General features: G+C 36.0%; 3 protein-coding genes across 5 annotated transcripts in view; all 3 read left to right on the top strand.

Moving 5' to 3' along the window:
- Positions 1-661: 661 nt before the first annotated feature.
- On the top strand, positions 662-12,414 carry selenot2 (selenoprotein T, 2). Its single transcript, XM_056770108.1, has 6 exons — positions 662-972; positions 8,379-8,489; positions 8,569-8,695; positions 9,661-9,748; positions 9,848-9,994; positions 11,631-12,414. Exons 1-5 carry the CDS (start codon positions 773-775, stop codon positions 9,967-9,969), a joined length of 648 nt encoding a protein of 215 aa, XP_056626086.1. The 5' UTR covers positions 662-772; the 3' UTR covers positions 9,970-9,994; positions 11,631-12,414.
- Positions 12,415-13,507: 1,093 nt separating this feature from the next.
- On the top strand, positions 13,508-17,794 carry rnf4 (ring finger protein 4). Of its 3 annotated transcripts, XM_056770434.1 has the most exons (8): positions 13,508-13,571; positions 14,088-14,145; positions 14,304-14,424; positions 14,617-14,693; positions 14,811-14,823; positions 15,633-15,756; positions 15,993-16,044; positions 16,738-17,794. In XM_056770434.1, the coding sequence occupies exons 2-8, from the start codon at positions 14,134-14,136 to the stop codon at positions 16,885-16,887; spliced, it is 549 nt and encodes a 182-aa protein (XP_056626412.1). In that variant the 5' UTR covers positions 13,508-13,571; positions 14,088-14,133; the 3' UTR covers positions 16,888-17,794. The 3 variants fall into 3 exon arrangements, with proteins under 3 accessions (XP_056626412.1, XP_056626411.1, XP_056626413.1); XM_056770433.1 differs by having other exon boundaries at positions 14,617-14,823; XM_056770435.1 differs by lacking the exons at positions 14,617-14,693; positions 14,811-14,823.
- Positions 17,795-18,785: 991 nt separating this feature from the next.
- fgfrl1a (fibroblast growth factor receptor like 1a) overlaps positions 18,786-22,937 on the top strand; it is a 48,173-nt gene continuing 44,021 nt past the window's right edge. The window contains exons 1-2 of the mRNA XM_056770143.1: positions 18,786-19,211; positions 19,466-19,560. Of these exons, the coding sequence (XP_056626121.1) occupies positions 19,497-19,560 (64 nt within the window). The 5' untranslated portion in view covers positions 18,786-19,211; positions 19,466-19,496. The remainder of the gene's footprint in view (positions 19,212-19,465; positions 19,561-22,937) is intronic.

The raw sequence follows: 22,937 nt of genomic DNA, 5'->3' as shown, positions 1-22,937 counted from the left end.
CTAGACTTGTGCAAGGTAGCCTTTCCTATCATTAATGCTGTTATGGTATAATGCTATAATAATTTGCTCTACATTGTGATCGTTTAAAATACTGTAACATGTTTTTCTAGATTACACACAGGTATTAGCATATTTAACATCTAATCTTTATTTAATCACAACAACGTTGTGCAAAAGTCCACCACCAGCTTAGTTCTTTTTCGTTGTTGTTTTAATGACCACCCATTTTTATTTTATTAAGATAGAAATACAGCAAAACGTACACAAAATTAAAATAAACAATAGAACTAAATGGGTTGTTCAGGCAGAAGTCAGTATTTAGGGTGACGTCCCTGTGAATAATAGCCTACTGTATTTTCATTTACTAAACGCTCAAGGATCAAGGTAATTGTTCATTATTGTTAACAGCAGTCGGAGTTAAAAAAAGGAATTAAAACATCATTATGAACAAAATATAAGCTTTTTTACCACAAGTAATTTAGTTACTGTAGTAAAACCCATTGCTAATTTTTGTAAGGGTGGTTTCCAATTGCTCCATTTTGCTACGAGTACAGTGTTGATGTGAAAACATTCGTGGGCGTACAAGCCTGTTCCATAACCTGGAGATGGCGTAGTTTCCACACTACAGTAACATTAAAGACTTTTATTTTGAAATCTGAAAATCGAACAGTCGTCCTCACTCTATCCTGTTTCACCGGGCTCGAGGCAGTTGTAGCAGGTGTCGGAGGAGTCAGGACCGTGAGCTCGGTTCTGTAGTTGTGGAGGGCCAGAGATGGCCGAGTATAGTCCGACGAGTATATTAACAGCCTTGCTGCTGTTTACTGTGGTCACAGTTAAAGATATATATGTGGGCCAAAGCAGCATGACTCAACATGACAGCACAGGCCCCGACCGCTTCCTGGAGCCCGACAAACCAACAGAGAAACAAAAACCTCAACTATACACAGGTCCGGTTCTCAATTTCCAGTTCTGGTGAGAGAGAGGTTTATTTCAGTACTTTGTTGTTGTTTGGTTAAAATCGATTGGTTAAATTTAAGCTGACTTTAAAACCATTACACTAAGGCGCGGTTAGATTTGGATAGTGTGAGGTGCTAAATTTTTTGTCATGACAAATAATTGCAATGTCTTTCTGTAAAAAGGGGATCATGGAATGATCTTTATCACACACCCTTAATTGTATGGAGGACCAGAAGAGTAGTGTGTAAAGTGATAAAGCATTTCTTTATTTAATAACTAATTCTACAATAAAAATAGGCATTAATCCATTTGTTTTTAACTAAAAAAATATTCAAATATAAAAAGGTGTAATGATAAAGTCATTTATTATCTATTGTTTTAATAGGCAAAAAAGCGTGATTTGTAAAAATAATTAATTATTGAAATATTAATCCATTAATAAATACTTCAAATTGAAAAGGGACTTTAAAAAAACAACACAAAACACGAAATAAATACATAATTTTAAAGTGCATTAATTAATTCCTTTATAAATAGTGAAATATCAAAATGTATTTGAAAATGCAGAAAATAATTGGATTTACATATTAAACTAGGAATACGAGTCATTTAAAATACTATTTATTTTACCATTTGCAATTGCATTTCCCCGCTGCCTTTCCTTTTCCTATTTGTTTTTCGATTAGCTTAGTCATTTAGCTTTTCCTTTTAGCCTCTCTATTTAGCATTTCCCTGACACTTTAAGACCTTGCATGGGTAAAACGAGGTTAAATAATGCAAATTAGCACTGAACGAATGAGATGTAACAAGCTCTCTGATTGGCTAGTTCCTTGTACGTCATGCTCAGAGGTATGCCAGATGAGCAATGGAGAAGAGAGGATAGTCTGTTGTTCACTGCATGTGTAACCAGTGCGTTATCAGCGCCTGCTTTTACTCCCAACAGAAATCATAGAAAAGGAAACTTATTGTTAGAACAGGTTGGAACATTCATACTGCAGTTGGAACACTGCAGTGCTGCGGTCATTAAGACGCCGGAGCTATTTATGAAGCTCTGCTTACGAGCAGTCAAAGTGAAATTACTTATAGAATTAAAAATTAATTAAGAATAAAGAATTCAGAGGCCCCTGGGCCCACGTGTATATTGGACCCCTCCATTCACACACACGCACAATAAAGTTTTAAATAAGCCTACAGTGTTTCCCCTATGTTTACGGCTTTGGGGGGGGGGGAGATATGTGCGGTCTCTATATTTTCTATTATTATATGCCTTTGTGGCGGAGGTCCGGACAAGACTTTTTCAAATATATCATATTTAATCAATTGAGCCCAGTCGAATATTTATATAAAAAGTGAACATCTAACCATTTATTTTATATTCAGATACCCATAATTTGTTGGCACTTGTGCTAAAGCGAAGTCCTAGTGGCCTATTTTAATAAAACTACTGACAACTAAATGTCACAACTGAAAATAGTTTATCATGAGCAGAAGTACTTACAAAGTTATTAACAAGTAGCATTTTCATGCCGTTCATACTAGAACTGATTCTAAATAATCCCAGATTTAATGATTCATGATTCATTATGAAATACTCTTAACATGCTGGTTATTAATGCTATTGATATTATTAATATCATTAATGCTAAATGTAGATACAAGACGTTATGGTTTATAATGCAACAAACCTATATAGCAAACAGTAAACTGGCAGACAGCCTAAAATACTTCATTACTGCTGCATTTCGTTTACTTAAGCGTTACAGTAAAAGTGTCCATTAATTTACCTGATTTTGGTGTCTGCAGGTCTCTATATGTGACGCGTCTTTGGCGGGAGAAGCAGCATTTACGGAGCAAAAAGGGTTTAAATGAAATACTTTGGGCACTATATGAAGATATTAAAGATATCGGCCAAATATAGTCAACATAAATTTCCCTGAGTGCGTGTGATGTGTACAGCTCAGGTATGTAGACGCGCTGCTCAATTTAAACTACAGAAATAGTCTGATGATGTAAATGGTTCATTCTGTCTAGCAGTGCGGATGGAACGCAGCCAAGCTGGGCGAAAACCTGTCATCCAGTGGTGACTGGACTGTTGCTGCTTGTCAGGGGCAGGGCGTGCGTCCTTTCTTTACTTAGCCGTTTTCACCACCCTGGAAGTGTTTTAAAAACGCAAATATTTTTATCTGATTGCTTTTCCGGTGTTTGACACAAAATATTGTTGGACACGCGCTCTCTGTCCACTGGTCGGAGTGTGTTTACCTGTGAGTGAGCGGAGCGCACGTGTCTGTGTGTGCGCACGCATCGGAGCGGAACTCGATACAGAGAGCAAATGAGAATTGTGAACGTAGAGACTGAAATGACATGCCGCTGTATAAATAAGATAAAGACCATAATGCTATTTAGTTTGTTTAGTAAAATAAAAAGGTATAGACATGTTCTGTAGGAAAGGTAACCTTAAACGCTCCTTAAACGCTACTCCAGTGATCTGGCGCTATGTATAAAATAAAATTAACTTGACCTTCAAGGGGGGTGGGTGGTGCGGTTGGAGGGGCGGAGCGCCCCCTAAGGTAATGGTAGGGGAAACACTGGTCTATAGGGTACTATGTGTATGAATACAGGAAACAGGAATACTAGGATTACGTTGACAAGTTACAAACTATGATCAAAACCTGACAATATCAACACCTGTGCATATGTTCAATTGTACACGATTTACACCACATATTTGCAACAAAACTTTCCTGGACCAGCAGCAACAATATTAAGACATTTAACAGGAAACCGTAACAGTAACTCACTGGCATGCAAGCAGCACAAACTACTACACCTACAGTGAGGAAAATAAGTATTTGAACACCCTGCTATTTTGCATGTTCTCCCACTTAGAAATCATGGAGGGGTCTGAAATCGTAGGTGCATGTCCACTGTGAGAGACATAATCTAAAAAAAATCCAGAAATCACAATGTATGATTTTTTAACTATTTATATGTATGATACAGCTGCAAATAAGTATTTGAACACCTGTCTATCAGCTAGAATTCTGACCCTCAAAGACCTGTTAGTCTGCCTTTGAAATGTCCACCTCCACTCAATTTATTATCCTAAATTAGATGCATCTGTTTGATGTCGTTAGCTGCATAAAGACACCTGTCCACCCCATACAATCAGTAAGAATCCAACTACTAACATGGCCAAGACCAAAGAGCTGTCTAAAGACACTAGAGACAAAATTGTACACCTCCACAAGGCTGGAAAGGGCTACGTGGAAATTGCCAAGCAGCTTGGTGAAAAAAGGTACACTGTTGGAGCAATCATTAGAAAATGGAAGAAGCTAAACATGACTGTCAATCTCCCTCGGACTGGGGCTCCATGCAACATCTCACCTCGTGGGGTCTCAATGATCCTAAGAAAGGTGAGAAATCAGCCCAGAACAACACGGGAGGAGCTGGTTAATGACCTGAAAAGAGCTGGGACCACCGTTTCCAAGGTTACTGTTGGTAATACACTAAGACGTCATGGTTTGAAATCATGCATGGCACGGAAGGTTCCCCTGCTTAAACCAGCACATGTCCAGGCCCGTCTTAAGTTTGCCAATGACCATTTGGATGATTCAGAGGAGTCATGGGAGAAAGTCATGCGGTCAGATGAGACCAAAATATAACTTTTTGGTCATAATTCAACTAAACGTATTTGGAGGAAGAAGAATGAGTACCATCCCAAGAACACCATCCCTACTGTGAAGCATGGGGGTGGCAGCATCATGCTTTGGGGGTGTTTTTCTGCACACGGGTAGGGATGCACCGATACTTCTTTTTCCGATCCGATACCTGAATTCTGCGTATCTGCCGATACCGATTCTGATCCGATACCAGCACTGTTTTTCATGATCAAAGTAAACTTGCATATTTTAACTTATATTGCCAGAGGTGGATAGTTAAGCATGTTTACTTTCAAGGGCATTTTAAAATATCTGTACTTTATCAGATTACTTTGGACAAAAAATACTTCCCTACAGTATGAAGCACATCATACTTACTCCACTACAGTCCACAAATAAATGTTTTATTAACATTAAATCCACGAGTACATTAAAATCTACCATTTTCCTTTACTTAAGTATTTTTACTTAAAAGTATGATATTTTAAATGTAATTAAGTGCTGTATTAAACTTAAAAATACATACAAAACAAAAATGTGGTCTCATAAAGCACAGATACTTACAAAATGTTTAACAAATAAATCTGTTTATTGCACAAAGCTATCACAATATAAAAGTCTCCAAACTCGCTCATGCACATCCTGGACACAAAATGATGCGCTTAATAGATTCGCTTCTACGTTATTTAAAGTCATGCGCATTGAACGCAGAATGGTGCGCTTAATTCATTCGCTTCTACGTTATTTAAAGTCATGCGCATTGGACGCAGAATGATGCGCTTAATGCACCCGCTTCACTCGGATTAGGGTTAGGATTAGGGCATCCCGGATAGTGATGATCCTGATGTCGCGGGGATCTTTGCTTCCCAAGTTCAAAACCGTTATAACACAAAGAGAAGAGATATGTCATGTGTTTAAATCATAGAACATTTTATCCATCCTAAAGTTAAAAGTTATTGTGCATGAATGACGCATAACATAGACCGCTTCCAGTGCTTGAATCTAATAACGTTACACTCAGCGAGTACAGTCTCCGGCAAAATGCATTTTAAACAAAACCACAGTCTATTATCTAGTGATTATGAAAAATATTGAAAACTTTGCAACGAGTAACGTCCTGACTGTTCCCGGACACATGCATGCTGGATAGAGATCGACACATTACCGCACCAGCGGAGGTCATAGTTTTTAAATTATGCTATATTGGTTTATTCCTCGCATAAAGCAATCAAAATACATGACATCGAATACAGTGTATGACAACTTTTATGGTAATTTCCTGATAGTTAGTCCTTTATGAAGCTTTAGAGTAACATCCACGGGTATCGCAACGGATCGGACTGAGGAGAACTCGTCAGTCCGATACCCGATCCAGCAAAAAAGACCCGGATCGGCCCCAATTCCGTCCCATCCCTACACATGGGACAGGAACCAAGGAGTGGCTCTGTAAGAAGAATATCAAGGTACTGGCGTGGCCTAGCCCGGCTGCAGACCTAAACCCAATAGAGAATCTTTGGAGGGAGCTCAAACTCCGTGTTTCTCAGCGACAGGCTAGAAACCTGACTGATCTAGAGAAGATCTGTGTGGAGGAGTGGGCCCAAATCCCTCCTGCAGTGTGTGCAAACCTGGTGAAAAACTACAGGAAACGTTTGACCTCTGTAATTGCAAACAAAGGCTACTGTAATATTAACATTGATTTTCTCAGGTGTTCAAATACTTATTTGCAGCTGTATCATACAAATAAATAGTTAAAAAAATCATACATTGTGATTTCTGGATTTTTTTTTAGAGTATGTCTCTCACAGTGGACGATGACAATTTCAGACCCCTCCATGATTTCTAAGTGAGAGAACATGCAAAATAGCAGGGTGTTCAAATACTTATTTTCCTCACTGTAGGTGTAGTAGTTTGTGCTGCTTGCATGCCAGTGAGTTACTGTTACGGTTTCCTGTTAAATGTCTTAATATTGTTGCTGCTGGTTTTTCAAATATTTTCATCTTCATTCTTTCTAAGAGTAAACGGGCAGTGATTGTCAATGATTATACTACAAGAGTAAATTGTCCATTTGCTAAACTTTATTTGTGTAACAAACACCTCGCGACTCCCGTTCTTATGTAACGTGTAATGTTTTACAGTAAACGCCATTAACGAGTAGGCTTTTATATGTAAGCATTCTTCTTTAGCTTATATATTATGACATCATCGTATTTGTGTGTACGTAAATGCACTGTGGGTTATCTAATAATGAAGGCTGAATATTGGTAAAGTAAGGCAGTTACTTTTCAACATTATATCAATATGAAATAATTCATAATTGGCCAGGTAGCACGCACCAAATAAATGTAAAAAAACTCATACCTTTAAATATTATAAGGCAGCAGCGAGGGTATATCAACTCAATATTTTTGCAACAATAAAGCCTTTCACTTGGACATATTTTCAGATTCAATTGTCAGTTCATGACGCGACATCCTCTAACAACTCACAATAAAAAGCGGTGATTTGAAATTTGTTCATATTTCTATATCCAAACAGTCGATAACAGTGACAGGTTGTTGGTTGTTTTGTACTCATTTCATTCGCTAGTCACCTTTAGTATTATGCTGCTTCTTCCTGCCGCTCCGTGACGCCAAGAGAAGGGATCCTTGCCACGGGAACGAGAGACCTAGCGCTAGTGGGGCAGAACTGGCGACATGTTAGTAAAACACATGATGGTGAAGACCAAAGACGAGGATTTGCACAGGAGAAGAAAGTTATTGACAGCGCATTGCATCATATCCCATCCAACATAAAATATGCTGTGTATATATTCTTTTTATTTGTTTCTCTGAATTGAGTTCGCTTAGAATCGTTTTCCACTCACTCATAGTATGAGTCTCATACAATAACATAAATACAAATACAATATCATAAGCAGTGACAATAACGCGCTGGTTACACATGCAGTGAACAACAGACTATCCTCTCTTCTCCATTGCTCATCTGAAATACCTCTGAACATGACGTACAAGGAACTAGCCAATCATAGAGCTTGTAACATCTCTCTCACAATAGCTAATTTGCATTATTGTTATTCCCAAAGTGTCAGGGAAATGCTAAATAGAGTGCTAAAAGGAAAAGCTAAATGACTTAAGCTAATCGAATAGCAAATCGGAAAAAGGAAATGCAAATGAAAATGGTAAAAGAAATAGTCTTTTAAATGACTGATTAAAACTCGTATTCCTAGTTTAATTTGTAAATCCAATTATTTATTCCTCTTTTTAAATCGCAATTCAAATACATTATGATATTACACTATTTACAAAGGAATTCATTTATGCACTTGAAAATGATGTACTTGTTTCTTGTTTTATGTTTTTTTATTTAGTCCCTTTTTAATTTGAAGTATTTATTGATGGATTAATACTTAATTTATTAATTATTTTTACAATCACACTTTTTATTGCCCATTAAAACAAAAAATAATAAATGACTTTATCATTGTGCCTATTTATATTTAAATAAATGAAGTTATAAACAAATGGATGAATGTCTATTTTTATTGTATAATTAGTTATTAAATAATAAAATGCTTTATCACTTTACACAAGACTCTTCTGGTCCTCCATTTAACTGTACCTTTAACAGTTTTGTATGCTAATGAACTTAATCCTTATATAAAAAAATATCCTTTTGTCATCAAGACCCCTTTTAAAATCAGTTAAATGTGCATCATATGCAATGCATAATGCATCACTACAGTTGAGCGTCTTTGTTTCATAGTATTTCCTGAGGGTACGGTAAGGTGTTCCAGGAGTACTCCCACGCCATCAATCAGCTGTACCCGGACATCAGAATAGAGGGAGAGAATTACCCTCCCAAACCTATCAACAAGTAAGTCTTTTTACCAAATGGTTATGGAATCAGTGCCTGTTTACAAACACACAATAATCCTGAGTCATGTTTTCTCTAGATACCTTGGAAATTTTATCTCCTACTTCAAACTGCTTGCCATCGCCTTGATTGTGACCGGACAAAATCCTTTCCAAATGTTTGGAATGAACACTCCAAGATTATGGTCATGGGGACAAGAGAATAAGGTAATGTTTGTGTCCCTTTATTTAACATAAACAGCTGTTGAACTGATTTTGTCAGAATTGTTGACAAAGATAAACTTGAGCTGTCACTATGGCCAAGCAGGTTTTTTGGAATGAGTGGCATTCAGAGCTACTGGTGTTAGTCACTATACCTTCCTAGAAAAATAACAGCCAATTACTAGTATGTGACGTTTACATTGACATAGACATTGATTGTGTACGATTCATTGACATCAAAACTGTCACCATGCCTTTTAATTTGTCAAATCCAAATTGAACTTTAAAAAACAATGGTGGGGAGAGTTTTAGCGAATTGCAAATAATAGTCCTATTCTCCTACAATGTTTTGGAATATAGTGCATTAAAGGAGTCATGAGACACGGCTATACAAATATAATCCTTTGTTTTAGATGTAATGCATTGTGTATACACGATTTAAGGTTCAAAACCACACCGTGCTCGTTTGTATCTCCTCTTTGCCCCGCCTCTCTGAAACACTCAGATTTTTAACAAAGCTCATCGCTCTGAAAAGAGTGGTGTGCTATGTTTTCCCAGTTAACCAGTGCGTAGTGATTGGTCGAATAGTGCAAGGGTGTGACGGAAATGTAATGCCTCTTACCATATTTTGAACATCAGGTTCCAAAGCAATTGTACTGACAGTCAGCACTTGCGTATACGCTTTTAGATTGAATGCTTCTTTTGTTCCAACACTTTCATTTTTGTTATTTTACGTGTCCAATGCATGCATAGACAACTTATAATACACCAAAGACACAGAAAAAATAAAAAATTACTTCTTACTGACGTAATCAAAACAAAATGTATTTTAAATTATGTCAACCACATTAAGGAATCCAAACACATTTTCGAAATCAAGCCAAGTTTACATTCATATGTAAGTACATTTTACAGGAAGTGCGTTTTAACCTGGGAAAATGTTTTTCATATTTGTTGGGTCTGTATTGCAGATATTCTCGTGTCTTATGGCCTTCTTCCTCAGTAACATGTTGGAGACCCATTTCCTCTCCACTGGAGCTTTTGAAATCTCATTGAATGGTAATGTCTTTTGGACACTTTTCTTGGGGAATTAAAGCTTGCTTAAAAGTATATGAACCATATTTGTGTAACAGAAATATCACCCTTTCTCTATTTTAGATGTACCTATTTGGTCCAAATTGCAATCAGGTTATGTGCCCAACATTCAGGAGCTTTTCCAAATTTTGGATAACCACCTTAAAATGAATCAGGTCGACAAGCTGACTTTTCCATCACCGTAGTGCAGTTGTTGTTGCCGAGAGACAAGTGAGTTGTACCTGTGCTATCATGACATCCACCACATTTTTCTGGTCAGACCTGGCTGGTGCAGGTCTGCATGATTGTGATGAACACTTATTTTTTGGCCAAGGGAAATATTCATAAATTACAAATGCAAAATGCACAAACCTAAATTGATGATTCATCCATAAAATAATTTTTGTTCACCAAAATAATTAAATGGTTCTGAATACTGGTTCTCGGGACCCTCAGCACTGCTTTCATAGGTCTTCCATATTCAAATCATACGGTCAATAGAAAAAGCTAGATAAGAAATGAGGGGAACATGTTGGTATAGGGGGCAATTCTCACTATTAACTAGTTGTTATTAGCATGCCATTTATTGTCATGTTGGCTGTTTATTAGAGGTGCCAGCGACGCAGACAACAACGTCAAATACGCGAGTAAACGTCCATTCAAGACAGCTGTCTTTCACGGCTCATTTACGCTCGTGACTGCGTGGTTCCCCCGAACTGCACGAGTCTTCCGCGAGCACACACATGTAGTGCACAGACAATTTTTGACTGTACAGTAGTTCATCTTCGTTGCTCTGTTTACTTCGGGTATGTACTACATGCTAACTGTGACGCTAAACTCAGACACATGCTAAACTCATGTTGAAATCGTTCACTATGTGTAAAACAAATGTAAAATTCCATTCAACCCGATTAATTGTCTTACGTTAAAACTATGGTCATTTCACTTATGTAAAATGACATTCAACATGAATTGAAAAAAATCCAAACTGTAAAAAATGAATAAATCAACCAATATTTGTGATATATATCTGATTGAGTTCTTTATTAACACAAAAAAGGGCAAATACATATAGACAAAAGAGATTTTTAACTTCTATTGAAGTGGCAGCTAAAATCAACCCACTTCTTTTAGTACTACAGACCAAAGATAAAGACATTTCAGAAAAATAAAATATAGCAATGATAGTTTCATAAATAGAAACAGACAAGAATAAAGTTGAAGTATTTTATTATTATCTTAGACTTAGACAAAAATGAAAAAGGTCGATTAAGTGATTAAGTTTAGTTATATTTTATTATTTATACTTATTTTCAGTCACATAGTTCTTCAATTTAAGAGTTGTTTGGGCAAGAGAAGATTCTGTTATTTAATGCAGGTGTCTAGAACTACATTAAGGGAAATTGTAATGTTCAATAATTTATGTAATGATAATAAAAAAAATGTGTATTAAAGAAAAGTTAATGTTTTTTTATATACTGTCAATTATAGTTTGTGGTTTAAAATCGGAAACGGCAGGTTTCACTTATAATAAAATCGAAAATCGTAATCGGCAAAGAAAATTGCAAATCTCTACTGTTTATTAGTACTTATGAAGCACATATTCTGCATGACCATGTTCTACATCCCTTATCCTACCCAACATCTAAACCTTACAACTACCTTACAAACTATGAATAGGCAACAAATTAAAGTTTATTGGGGGAAAAGTCGTAGTTAATGGTTTGTTATTAGCGAGAATTGCCCCCATATACTGAAGTGTGACCGAAATGATACCTTGAACTAAGCTTAAAACGATCACTCTTCACATCACGTCATCTTTAATTCAACACAGTGGCAGAATATGATATCACTTTCTCTTCCACAGGTCCCCGGAGCTATTTCTCTGGTCAGTGGGACTGTGGAGTGTGACATAATGAAGGCCTGTACTGAAAACACCCGCTGTTGGTACAGGCTGGATGCTCAGCCAACACACACATGTTCCCTTGACCAGCGTCACCCACCTTTGGGTCGACTGGATCTCTTCAAAACATCAAGCTACTTGCATTCTTAATATGAGAAACATGAAATCACTTAATGTGTTAGTAAATGCTGAAGTTGGCTACATATTCAGGTGTTTATTTTAGTCTGTGAATTTGGTCAGGGATGATATTCTGTTTGTACAAGAGCTGTCAGTTTCAATTGTATGGGATATTACAGATTTCTCAAGGGCAAGTATGAGCCGTTTATTTAAAAAGTGAGAAATCTTTTTTATTGCTTGAAATTGTAAATATTCTCTTAGTCACAGCAGGTTTGCCATTACACCTTGGGAATTTGAAGTATACATCTTTCTGTCTGTTTGTTGAAAGTATAAGGTTATAGCACTGGCAGAATAATCTATTGACTCATTTTAACTATTCTGAATGAGTGTCTGAGTTGTGCAGTTGTGATTTTTGCATATCAGAAGATGTGAATGGTAATTCCTAAAACCATTTGGAATTATTTTCTATTTTTCCAGCTTCCTTCATACCGATGTGGCCGTTAAAATGCACTCCTTGTTTTAGTTTAGTTCGTAAAAACAAAAGTGATGCTTAATTGTAATTCAGTTAGAGTGGTGGAAGAACTTTGAACATGTTTCACAGTGATGCAAAATAAAGATTTTAAAAAGCAAATTGTCAATGTTATTTCTTAATTTAAAAAGATATTTATAAGAATAATTATTATTATTAAGGTACTGCCTTTATTTATCTTGTCTCAAACTCTGGTTTTGATGTACTTTAGAGAGATTTATTTAAATTAGACATTTAAAGTTTTTTATAAGGCTACATTTATTTATACATATATATCTGAAAAAGGGCTGTCAAATGATTAAACGCATCCAGAATAAAAGTTTGTGTTTACATAATGTGCCGGTGTACTTTGCATATTATTTGTGTATTACTATTTAGTAAATATCTAAATTATTAATTAATTGAAATAACTTATAAAAGTTTATTAATTTGTGATATTTTCCTTAAAATATGCATGTATGTGTTTATAGATAGAAAATACATTTGCACAGTACTATAAATCATGTAAATGCAAATTTAGATTCTGAATGTGATTAATCGGGATTAATCGTTTGACAGCCCTAATGTAACGATTAAACACAACTCAGTTTTTGTCAGTCTTCATTATTACTGTACCAATTTTTACATATAATAAAAAGCTATTGTATTTTATCATAAAATGATTCCCTGCTGTGTGTTATAGTTCAGTTGATCTCAACTCCGGTACTGGAGATAACACAGAAATGTATATATCGGACACAACCAGTGAAGCTTGCTAAACAAATTTTTTTTTTTTTTTACGTGGATTAAATAATAAAGACTTCGAAGTTCGAAGCCCTTCCTAGAGTGAATTGTATAGCCTATACCTGTATCTGTATGTGCATAGTTAAGTTTGATTCAGCTAAAAGTTCAGGACCAGACTCATTTGAACTAAGCCAAACTTAAACTGTTTCCTGAAATATACAACTGATGTTTTTTTCTTCTATTGACCATGTACAGTAATTCTTAGCTGCCCAAAACTGCCATCTTTTTTGTTTTTCACGTTTATTGTATTAATTAATAATAAATAGAACAAAAACAGCTGCCTGGCGTGTTTATTTACTTCTATGTTAATTTTATATTTAATACACAAATTAAAAGCACTACCGTCTATCATTGCACGATTTTGGATGGATTATTCAGTCTCCGCTCCTATGGGTGTCGCTGTGGTACTAAACTGTTCTTATTCTCCTGTATTTGGGTTTGAATCTTATCTAATGCTGACAGACAGAGAGTGTCGAGTATGTATCCGACTATTTCTTTGATTTTCTATGAAGGGTTGATCGAGTATATGTTGGGATTTAATGTGGGGTTGTCTATTCATTAAAGCTACCAGGAATCAAGGAAGTTAACACTCTGATACATTTACTGTGCGATGTGATACTTCTTTAGGTTGATAGCAAGCTAGCTACGGTTTTGCAGCACTATCAAAACTTTATTCATTTGATTTTTATAACTTATATTTCATGTTTTCTCAGTGGAGACATTTTTATATTGGTCGATAAAGAACAATACTTAACGGTTTACTGCTTATTTACAATAATGCTAGCTACATTGTGTTTGATCTAGCATGCTAAACTGTTCAGAGGCATTTTGTAAAAAAAAAACGAGTGTATATGGTTTTAATAGATATGTTATACTCGTAAGGTCGGGATATATTGTAAACGAATATTATATCCGAATGAATACAATACATTTTTGTTTTTCAATATGCCTTAATATTGAGAAGTTTAACATTTCAACACTTTCTATATCAGGTCTGTGTTTGCCAGCTGGATTCGTGTACCTAATCGAGTAATCGTCATGAGTAATACTGTGAGTATCACATGACCAAACACGTGATTTATATTGATTACACTTAAACCATCGCAGCTTGTTGTTTGGATGTTCTCCTGCGACCGGCTGCTTAACTTAAACAATATCACTAATAGTCCTTCTGTACTATTGTAAGCACTGGTGCCTTCTGTTCTCAGACACAGAGGAAAAGACGAACAACTTCATGCTCAAGACGTAACAACAGCAAGAGGAGCCAGAATCAGGTGTCTGTGATGGAAACCATTGATGTGCTTGAAAATGAAAATGAAAGAACAAACAGTACGTTTGGTAACTTACCTAAGTTTCAGTGTATGGGTCTGCGCAGTGATCATTTAGTTGCATACCCATGAAAGATTAAGCTAGGAACCCTCTGAATAGCAACAACAAGTACATTTAAAGCCTTTACCATCTAACAATAGCAAACGATCAGAACTGTTTTAGATTATACTCAATCACTTTCTTTTCTGTAAGGTGAGGATGTGGTTGATTTAACATGTGAAGGGTTAGAACCTGCAGTTGTTGACCTTACCAATAATGATTCTATTGTGGTGAGTTCTGAGTTCATTAACCTTTTTTTTCATTTTGATGTTACCTGTTTCTATTGTACGATGGAATTCCTTTTAATGACTCCTCTTTCTGTTTTCTCATTGGCTTGTGGGAGAAAGGTTGTGGAAGATGGTAATGTATCATCCTGTTATTCATTTAAGACTTCAGGCAAGAAACAAAATTTACCCATGTTTTACTCACCCTCAATGCATCCTGACTGAATATGACTTTCTTCTTGAGGAATAATGCATGTATCATTTTTCTTTCAAGCGGTAGAATGGGAGTGAATGGGGGGGCAATTTTTTGAAGCTCCAACAAGTGCATCCATTGATCAAAGAACGGCTCAGCAGAGAGAAAAACAAAGCTAGACTGTCAATCTGGATATTTCTCATAAAAAAACGCATCGATTCACTTCAGAAGACCTTTGTTAAGACCACGGAGAGGTTTCGAGCAAGTTCTATGATCAATGGATGCACTTTTTGGAGCTTCAAAATTTTTACAACCATTCACTCCCATTCTACCGCATTGAAAGTAAAAGAATATGTGGTACTATAACTTTGTTTGCATTATTCTTCAAGAACATAGTCATATTCAGTTAAGATGGCTTTATGGAGACTGGAACATGGGGACATTTTGTTTCTTGCCTGAAGTATCCTTTTAATGTAGACAATATACAGTGTCTTGGAATAAAGTATCTGCTAAATGAAATTAAATATATTTCATATTTTAAATTAGAAGAGTATTCCAGGTTGATGGGAGACTGTAATAACTTCCATGCGCTGTGTTCGTGTAGCTATTTTTATTTGATACTTTATTCAATATAGCCGATAAAAGTTCTAAAACTTGTTACAGTTGTTCTAAATGCACCTTGCTTAAATTCTAAATCTGCCATTGCCACTAATGATTCTTGCTGAATTATGTGTAAATTGTTTGTGTTGCAGGTGTGCAAAATCGGGGCGCACAGGGCACAGAAAGTTATGTACTTAGCAGTGATGAAGAGGAAGAGTCCAGTTTAAGACTCAGTCCAGGCTTACTCTCCTCTCTACAAGCCAGCTCCCAAGCCAGGTGCACGCACATCATTAGTCCATTATTTAGCATTTTAGCAAACTGACATTGCTGCAATGTTATAGCAAAGTTTGAACTAAACATATTTGCTTATGATATTCAAAATTGCATGTAAAGAGGATTGTCCAAATTATAAACCGTCAGCTTAAAGTTTATATACCTATTATGTTTGCCTTTAGATAATCTTGATTTATAAATGAATTTACTTTTGATCTGTGACATTGTGTTGTTCTTAGGTCTACACCAGGGGCAGTAAGCTGTCCTGTTTGCATGGATGCTTATTCAGAGGTAAATAGTTCATATGTGCTTGAATCTTCAGTACTGGCTATGATCATACTTGTTTTGCCAAAATGGATGTGTTCTTACTAGGGCAAGATTGACGTCTCCTCTCTTTTAAATAAAATAAAAACATTCATACAATTAAAATGGAAAATAAAAACTACTTTATTTTAAGTGCAAAATCAAACACCTCATTGTAAGAGAGAAAAAACACTACAAGTCCTTACATGGACTGTTTTTCTTTCATACAAGTCCAACAGTATGAAAACCTCAGGTTTACACAAACAAATTGATTTGCGTAAAATATGTTGAAGTGTTACACAGTTTATGTTAATCTCCATTATGGTGGCTCAGACTCTCATGGCAGGCTAAACTGGGATTCCCAGATTTCAAGCAATGCCGTGGGAATCAAAGAGGCCTTTTCTTTTGCATTGTTGAATGTCTTTACTGAGAAGAATAAACCACTTTGTTACATGTAAAATGGTGAGTTAAAAAAAGATGTAGGATAATGGGAATGGGACCTATGTTGAGAGGGGGAATTGAGAAAATCAAGTTGAGTGCCAGTGGAGGATTTATTAAAGCATGTTGATCTGTGTCCTGCTTGGATACGAACATGTCTTCTTTAAATATACAATTTATTTAAACATCTGTTTTTACTTCGGTGTTTTTGAATATGATGTGAGCTCTTATTCTCATTTTCAGATTATCGATAGTGGACGGCTCATGGTTTCCACAAAATGTGGTCACCTCTTCTGCAGTCAGTGCATACGGGACTCTCTCAGTAGAGCTCACAGCTGTCCCACTTGTAGAAAGAAACTCACACATAAACAGTATCACCCTATATATATCTAATGGTATGAAATAAACCACGAGGCAGTCATTGAAACCGGCATACATTTAGATGAAGTCCACTTTCTCCTACAAAGTTCTACTGCACTCTCCTGTCAAACAATTGCATATGGCTCTGCATAAGGCATGTGATACTGGTTTCCTCATATTGTATGCATTCATGCAAAAATTACATGTCCAATTAGTACTAAAATGGTACCTTGTCCTGGAAAAAATATTTAAAAATTGTGAATTGTTTTGGAGTGAACAAATATTCTAAATCGATACCAATGTGGAGTTGTCTGGGTGTGAGGACTTGGCTGATAATATTTATTTGTTTTGGTTACTCAGCTGGCCAGTTTGAAAGTATTGAGCAGAGTAGTTATAGTGTCAGTTTTAAATTGAAAATGAATGACCAACTATCACAAAAATGGAAATATGAATCTGTCATTGTTTATTAAAATGTGTGGGTTTTCTGTGTTGTTTGGGATAAATTGCACATTCATCTGGGGGTTAAAAAAATGTATCCCCCTCTACACATTCATTTGTATAGCTAAAGTCCCAACCATATAGGCTTTTGTTATTATTACTCATGGTTAACATGTGATTTATCTTTGGGATATTGGCATCAATATACACAGGTTCTTGATTGACCATCAAGCATACTGTTATTTACAAGGAAAGAAAGTATGTTGGATGCGAAATTCTGTCCTGGGAAAGTGATTCTATACAGGAACACTTAAAGAAATCTTCTAAATTTGCTCCGTTGTCAGATATTTGAATGGTAACCAATTCTAATAACAGAAGGCTGATTTGCCAATTATACATGTAAATGTTTGTATATAGTTTCATGTATAAAGCATCTGTAATTTAAATGTTGGCAGTGTAAAGACCATTGATTTTGTTTCAATAAACGTTTTGATCACTGCTTGCAATTTTCTTTATTTTTCTTAGCTGGTGTTTAAATGTTCACCTTTATATATATACATTAAGAGGCAATTTAACATTATTCAGAGAAATTAACCCAAAATAACCACTAGATGGAAGTGTAATCATGAAAAACGAGATTTGATTAACAGCGTTTTGAAGGAATGAGGCAGCCGGGACTTCTGTAAAGTAGACTATGTGTTCTGCCCTAAACTAATAACAATACTAAGCATAACGTTTGAGACTGTAATATCATCTTTGGTTGATTGTGATGTGCAGAGTTAAATAATGCATGATCAACTTTCATAGATTTACGGCATACTGTGTTCAATATCATTGGTTAAAATGATCACAAGAGTAACGCATCGTAGATATTTCATAAATGAATATGTTTTACCAAATAAAAATGACAGCTCTACATATCGCATATGTTCGCCTTTTTGTAGAAGAACACATACAAACCATGAAAATGTATGTTAAACATTAACAAATTTATTAAAATATGTAGTTACGGTGATAAGTGAAGGTGCTGATGAGGAAGCCATGTGTGAGATGTTTTTTCAGCTGTCTCTTGAGCTTTGTTTACTGAAGTTGTCTCAGTTAAGACGTTATTGTTTGCAGGGGTAGAACTCAGACCCTCTTCAAAGTCTTATGCTAACTGGTTTGATTTAACTTATTTGATAAACTTTTGATTTTCAGATGGTTGTTTTAGGCGTCATTTGTTCTTCAAGGGTGTTAAGTGAATTAATTTCACCATTAGAGTTGTGTTTTTCTGTTTGATGACCACGACAATTGTAATTATTATATTTTTAAAGCCGTGATAATTGACGAATTATAATAGTTTTGCATATTAAATCAAACTAAACTAATTAATATTCGTTATTGTGAAATGTGTGCATTAAATAGTAAAAGTTAAAAGACTGACTGTGATTGGTCTAAAGTTGGCCGTAGGGTTGGACCAACTCACACTCCTCAGTGTGTGTGTGTATGTGGTGTGTGTGCCCGCTGTTTCTGAACGACGAAATATTTAGCTAACTGTATTTCTTTAACACGGTGATTTCACGTCTTAAAAAACATTTGTCTGGTGTGTATTGTTGTTTGAAGACTCCTGGGAGATAAACTTGATGTATTTTGAACTCGACGGCAGTAGCGGACTGTGCGCACGATTTGGACTGACATCTCGTTACTTCGATGAGCGCGTGTATTAAAAGCGTCGCGCAAAAATAGATGACGTCAGAGAGTTTGTGAGTACAGTCGCGTGTGATAATTCTACAGACCGAATTTAGTTTTTGCAAAATATTTTCGGATGTAGCCCGGGGAGTAAACAGCAAAGGATTGTCTGAAGTGTTCTAGACAGATGTAAGCATGATATTTCATCTATCAGTGGCGAGGAAAAACTTCATAAACTTTCTCTGCTGTTGGTAAGTCTTGCACGTTTGACTTTCATTATTTTATAGAGAGGTATATGGTTTGTAATTATTCTCCAATCCCCTATGCACATTTACTGCTTTGCATATATAGTATCTCCATTTATTAAGTTATGTCATGTGATTTAATATAAGCGGTGCTTTCATTGATTTAATTCACTGCATACATTATAAATGGGGGTATTGGGATAATGGCGACCTTTCAGAATTATTCTGAAAACCCTTCCAACGGTTTTATTTCCTTATAGATTGAAGAACCTGAAAACCTTTGTAAACACCATGGAAATCCTTTGGATTGCTTTGTTGATTTTTGACATTATTTTCTTTACGGATTGTGCTAGAGGTGAGTCATATTTTTTTGTCCTAAACTGTATGAAAAAGCCAGTTGAGAAGACGCCAAAAATGATAAGATGGTGCAAATGCTCACCTTTAAAAACACAAAAAGGATACAGCCTAACGCACTGAATACCTCATCATTTGAGTGTCTTTATTTTTTTGCTAACAATACACAATAATTAATGTAGTCGATATTGTTGTACGAGTTTTTAGACTAAACATTTATTTTATAAACTTAGTTCTGTTGCAGTCTGATGCATGTCATGTGCGCATTTCAGTATGCACAGGATTTTTATGTAATGAAACGGTAAAAAAAGACAAACAAAACTTATAAGTACCAACAGTTAACTTTAAACCAAGTCTTCTTGTGTTTCATATATGTGCTTATAAATGTGTTTCAAATATTTCCAAATACTGTAAGATGTCAGAAACATTAAAACAGTTTGCAAGAATGTTTTTTTCCATTTGTGGAACATCCCAAAAAATAATCTGATTTGACATTAAGAGTTAGGGTTTTTTCAATATCCATGTGACATATACAAACTATGCAATGCTTTCAGTCCCTGCTTTTGTTGATTTTAACAATGTATTTTCTTCTGTATAGTGCAGTGTAACCGCTTTTAATGTTGTTGTTCTATTGTGCCTTTGTAGTTGAACAAAAAACGCATGTACTGTATGATTCCAGAAAAAAGCGTAATGTTTACTTGACTCACCCTTATTCAAAATGTATTATTTAAATGACATTTTAAATAATGTATTACAAAAGAAGGTCAGAAACCTTATTCAGTCTGTCTCTTTTATTTGCCAAGTTGAAATTCAATCAGCCTTTAACTTGTCCATTGAATCAGATCTTGAGACTTTCTCGCATTGTTTGCTGAGTGCAGTCCTCCCATGTTAGCTGTTCTCCGGTCTTCCTTTTGGACTGAAACTAACCATCTTTTCCATTCAGTACGGGCTGAATGGGGGCCGCTGATGGGCAGATAGTACAGCTCACTGACTCCACTCCATCAGGGCCGCATATGAAGCGTGATGGAGTCTCCCTTCTGCGTTAGCGTACACCTCAGACTCAACAGCCTGTCACCGGAGCTGGCGCGAGACAGACAGAAAGAGAGAGAGAGGGAGGCTGAGCGACTTCTGTGCAGATTGCATCTGTGAGGGGCCCTGAACAATGTGGCATTCACGGTCACATAGCCCTGGCCTTCAAGGAGACGCTTAGCCAAAAGTAAACAGAAATGCAGAAAGCAATGCGATTAGATTAGCCAATTATGTTTGTTTGCTCTGCAATACCTATGGTGCCTCCAAAGCCCGAGCATTCAGGAGATTTATGTTTGCAAGCACAAACGATTTGCTGGCTCGATCGTTTCGAGGGGCTCGAAATTGCGGGCATGTTTGATGTTGCGCTTGTTGCAGAGAAGGGAACGGGACATTGAACAAAAGGCTGGTCAATTAAAGAAGATTTGCTCAATATGATAGTAGTATTATCTTGAAGATCAGATGTTCAAGTATACAGTCTTCAGCATTTTAGAAGTTTGAACGTACAGAGTGAGTAGTGGCAATTTTGGGCCAGTTTTTTACTTTGGTTCAAAGAACATCCCTTCAAAAGGGCTCACTGAAAGACAAGGCAATGGCAAATGAGGATACTATAATATACATAGAGTTACTGTTCACATTGCTGCTATACTGGACCACGATTTAAACTACCATGATGAAAATGTTTGTATGGTTACATGTGACAGGGTATCAGTTATTATGCATAAAGCAAGGAAAATAGATTCTGAATGTGTACAAGGATTGTAATACATGTATACCTTCAATAGTTGGTGTATTACCATGTTGCATTATTTTAACATTGTCCTTGGGTACTCAACGGTCTGACAAAAGAGTTTTGTACCACACTGTGTAACAATGTATCAAGCAGCTCTATCTTCCTTAAGGCCAGTAAGTCAACATTAAACCATTCATAATAATTTTGCCTGAAGTTAGCTGAGCTGAATATAGATTTAGAACTGATGAAAATAAAATGTTATAATAATAGTAAATGAATAAACTGATTTTATTCATAGGGAATTTATTAAGTTTCTAACAGATTATGTTACAACATGGGGATGTTTATGTTCAGTAGAAAAATTGCAAATTTATTTTTTCTTTGGAGTTATATCCCTTAAAGGAAAAGTTTAAAGGAAAAGTTCATCTCAAAATTTGGTTATTTTACAGTCACCCACATGACATGTTTTTGGACCTCCCTGCATCTTCGGAACACACATAAAGATATTTTAGGCAACATCCGAGAGATTTCCAGGCCTCCTCATAGACATCATGGTTAAAGTTTTCGTCAAGGTCCAGAAAAGTACTAAAGACATTGTTAAATTGGTCCATCCGCTCATAGTGGCTCAATTTTTTTTTTGAAGTGACGACAATATTTATGTGCGAAAAACAAACCAAATAACAACTTAAATTGATCAATTCTCCTCTGTCGTGTCAGTCTATGGTGTGCTTTAACGAGAACACTTCGACGCATGCGCATTCAGGAGTGGCAGATGCCAAAATTCTGCCTGTCAACCCGGAAGCGCAACTCTGTGTTTATTAGCAGACACACGCTGTATATAAGCTGATCCTTGCAAAATGTCTAATGATTTCGATATTGATGAGTGAGCACTTTTTTGCCCAACCGTACGTGAACGCGCTCCATAGACTGATAATACAGAGGAGAATATATAGATTAAAGTCATTATTTTGGTTTGTTTTTCGCACATAAAGTATTGTCGTCGCTTCATTAAAATTCAAATGAGCCACTATGAGCGGATGGACCATTTTCAAGATGTCTTTAGAACTTTTCTGGACCCTGACAACAACTATAAGACATCTATGATGAGGCCAGGAACTCTCTTGGATGTCACAAAAATATCTTCACTTGTGTTCCGAAGATGCCGGGAGGTCTTAAAGCATGCCGACACTTTAATCCAGACAGTACGTTCAAGATATACATTTTGTTCCCTTGGTTTCCTTCCCACCCCAATTGTGCTAGAGCAACACAATATGAAGCTGAACAAGTCAATTTTGATGTCAAGATAACTCCAAAAGTACTTTAATTTCTTGAGTATTAAATTACATCGCTGAAATGAGTTCATAATACAAAAAGTTGAACATTTTACTGCAGAGTGTTTTAAACAGTTTTTTCTGTAGATGTGAGGCTTGTAGCGAAAGGTTTGGCTGTCCTGGCATGAAGGGAGTACATTTCATCGGATGACAAATATTTTCCGTTGTTAACGGAAGTGTAGTTTGTTCAATACTGCCAAAAAAACACTTGAAGTGTGCAGCTTTTGCAATGTTTACGGGTCCAGGCATCCCGATGTAAAATTATTTGCATCCAATTCTATCAGCTAA

The sequence above is a fragment of the Triplophysa dalaica genome, chromosome 16 (assembly GCF_015846415.1).
Source record: "Triplophysa dalaica isolate WHDGS20190420 chromosome 16, ASM1584641v1, whole genome shotgun sequence".
Lineage (NCBI taxonomy): Eukaryota > Metazoa > Chordata > Actinopteri > Cypriniformes > Nemacheilidae > Triplophysa > Triplophysa dalaica.
The sequence above is the reverse complement of the archived record's forward strand: the minus strand, read 5'-3'. Positions and strand labels throughout refer to the sequence as shown.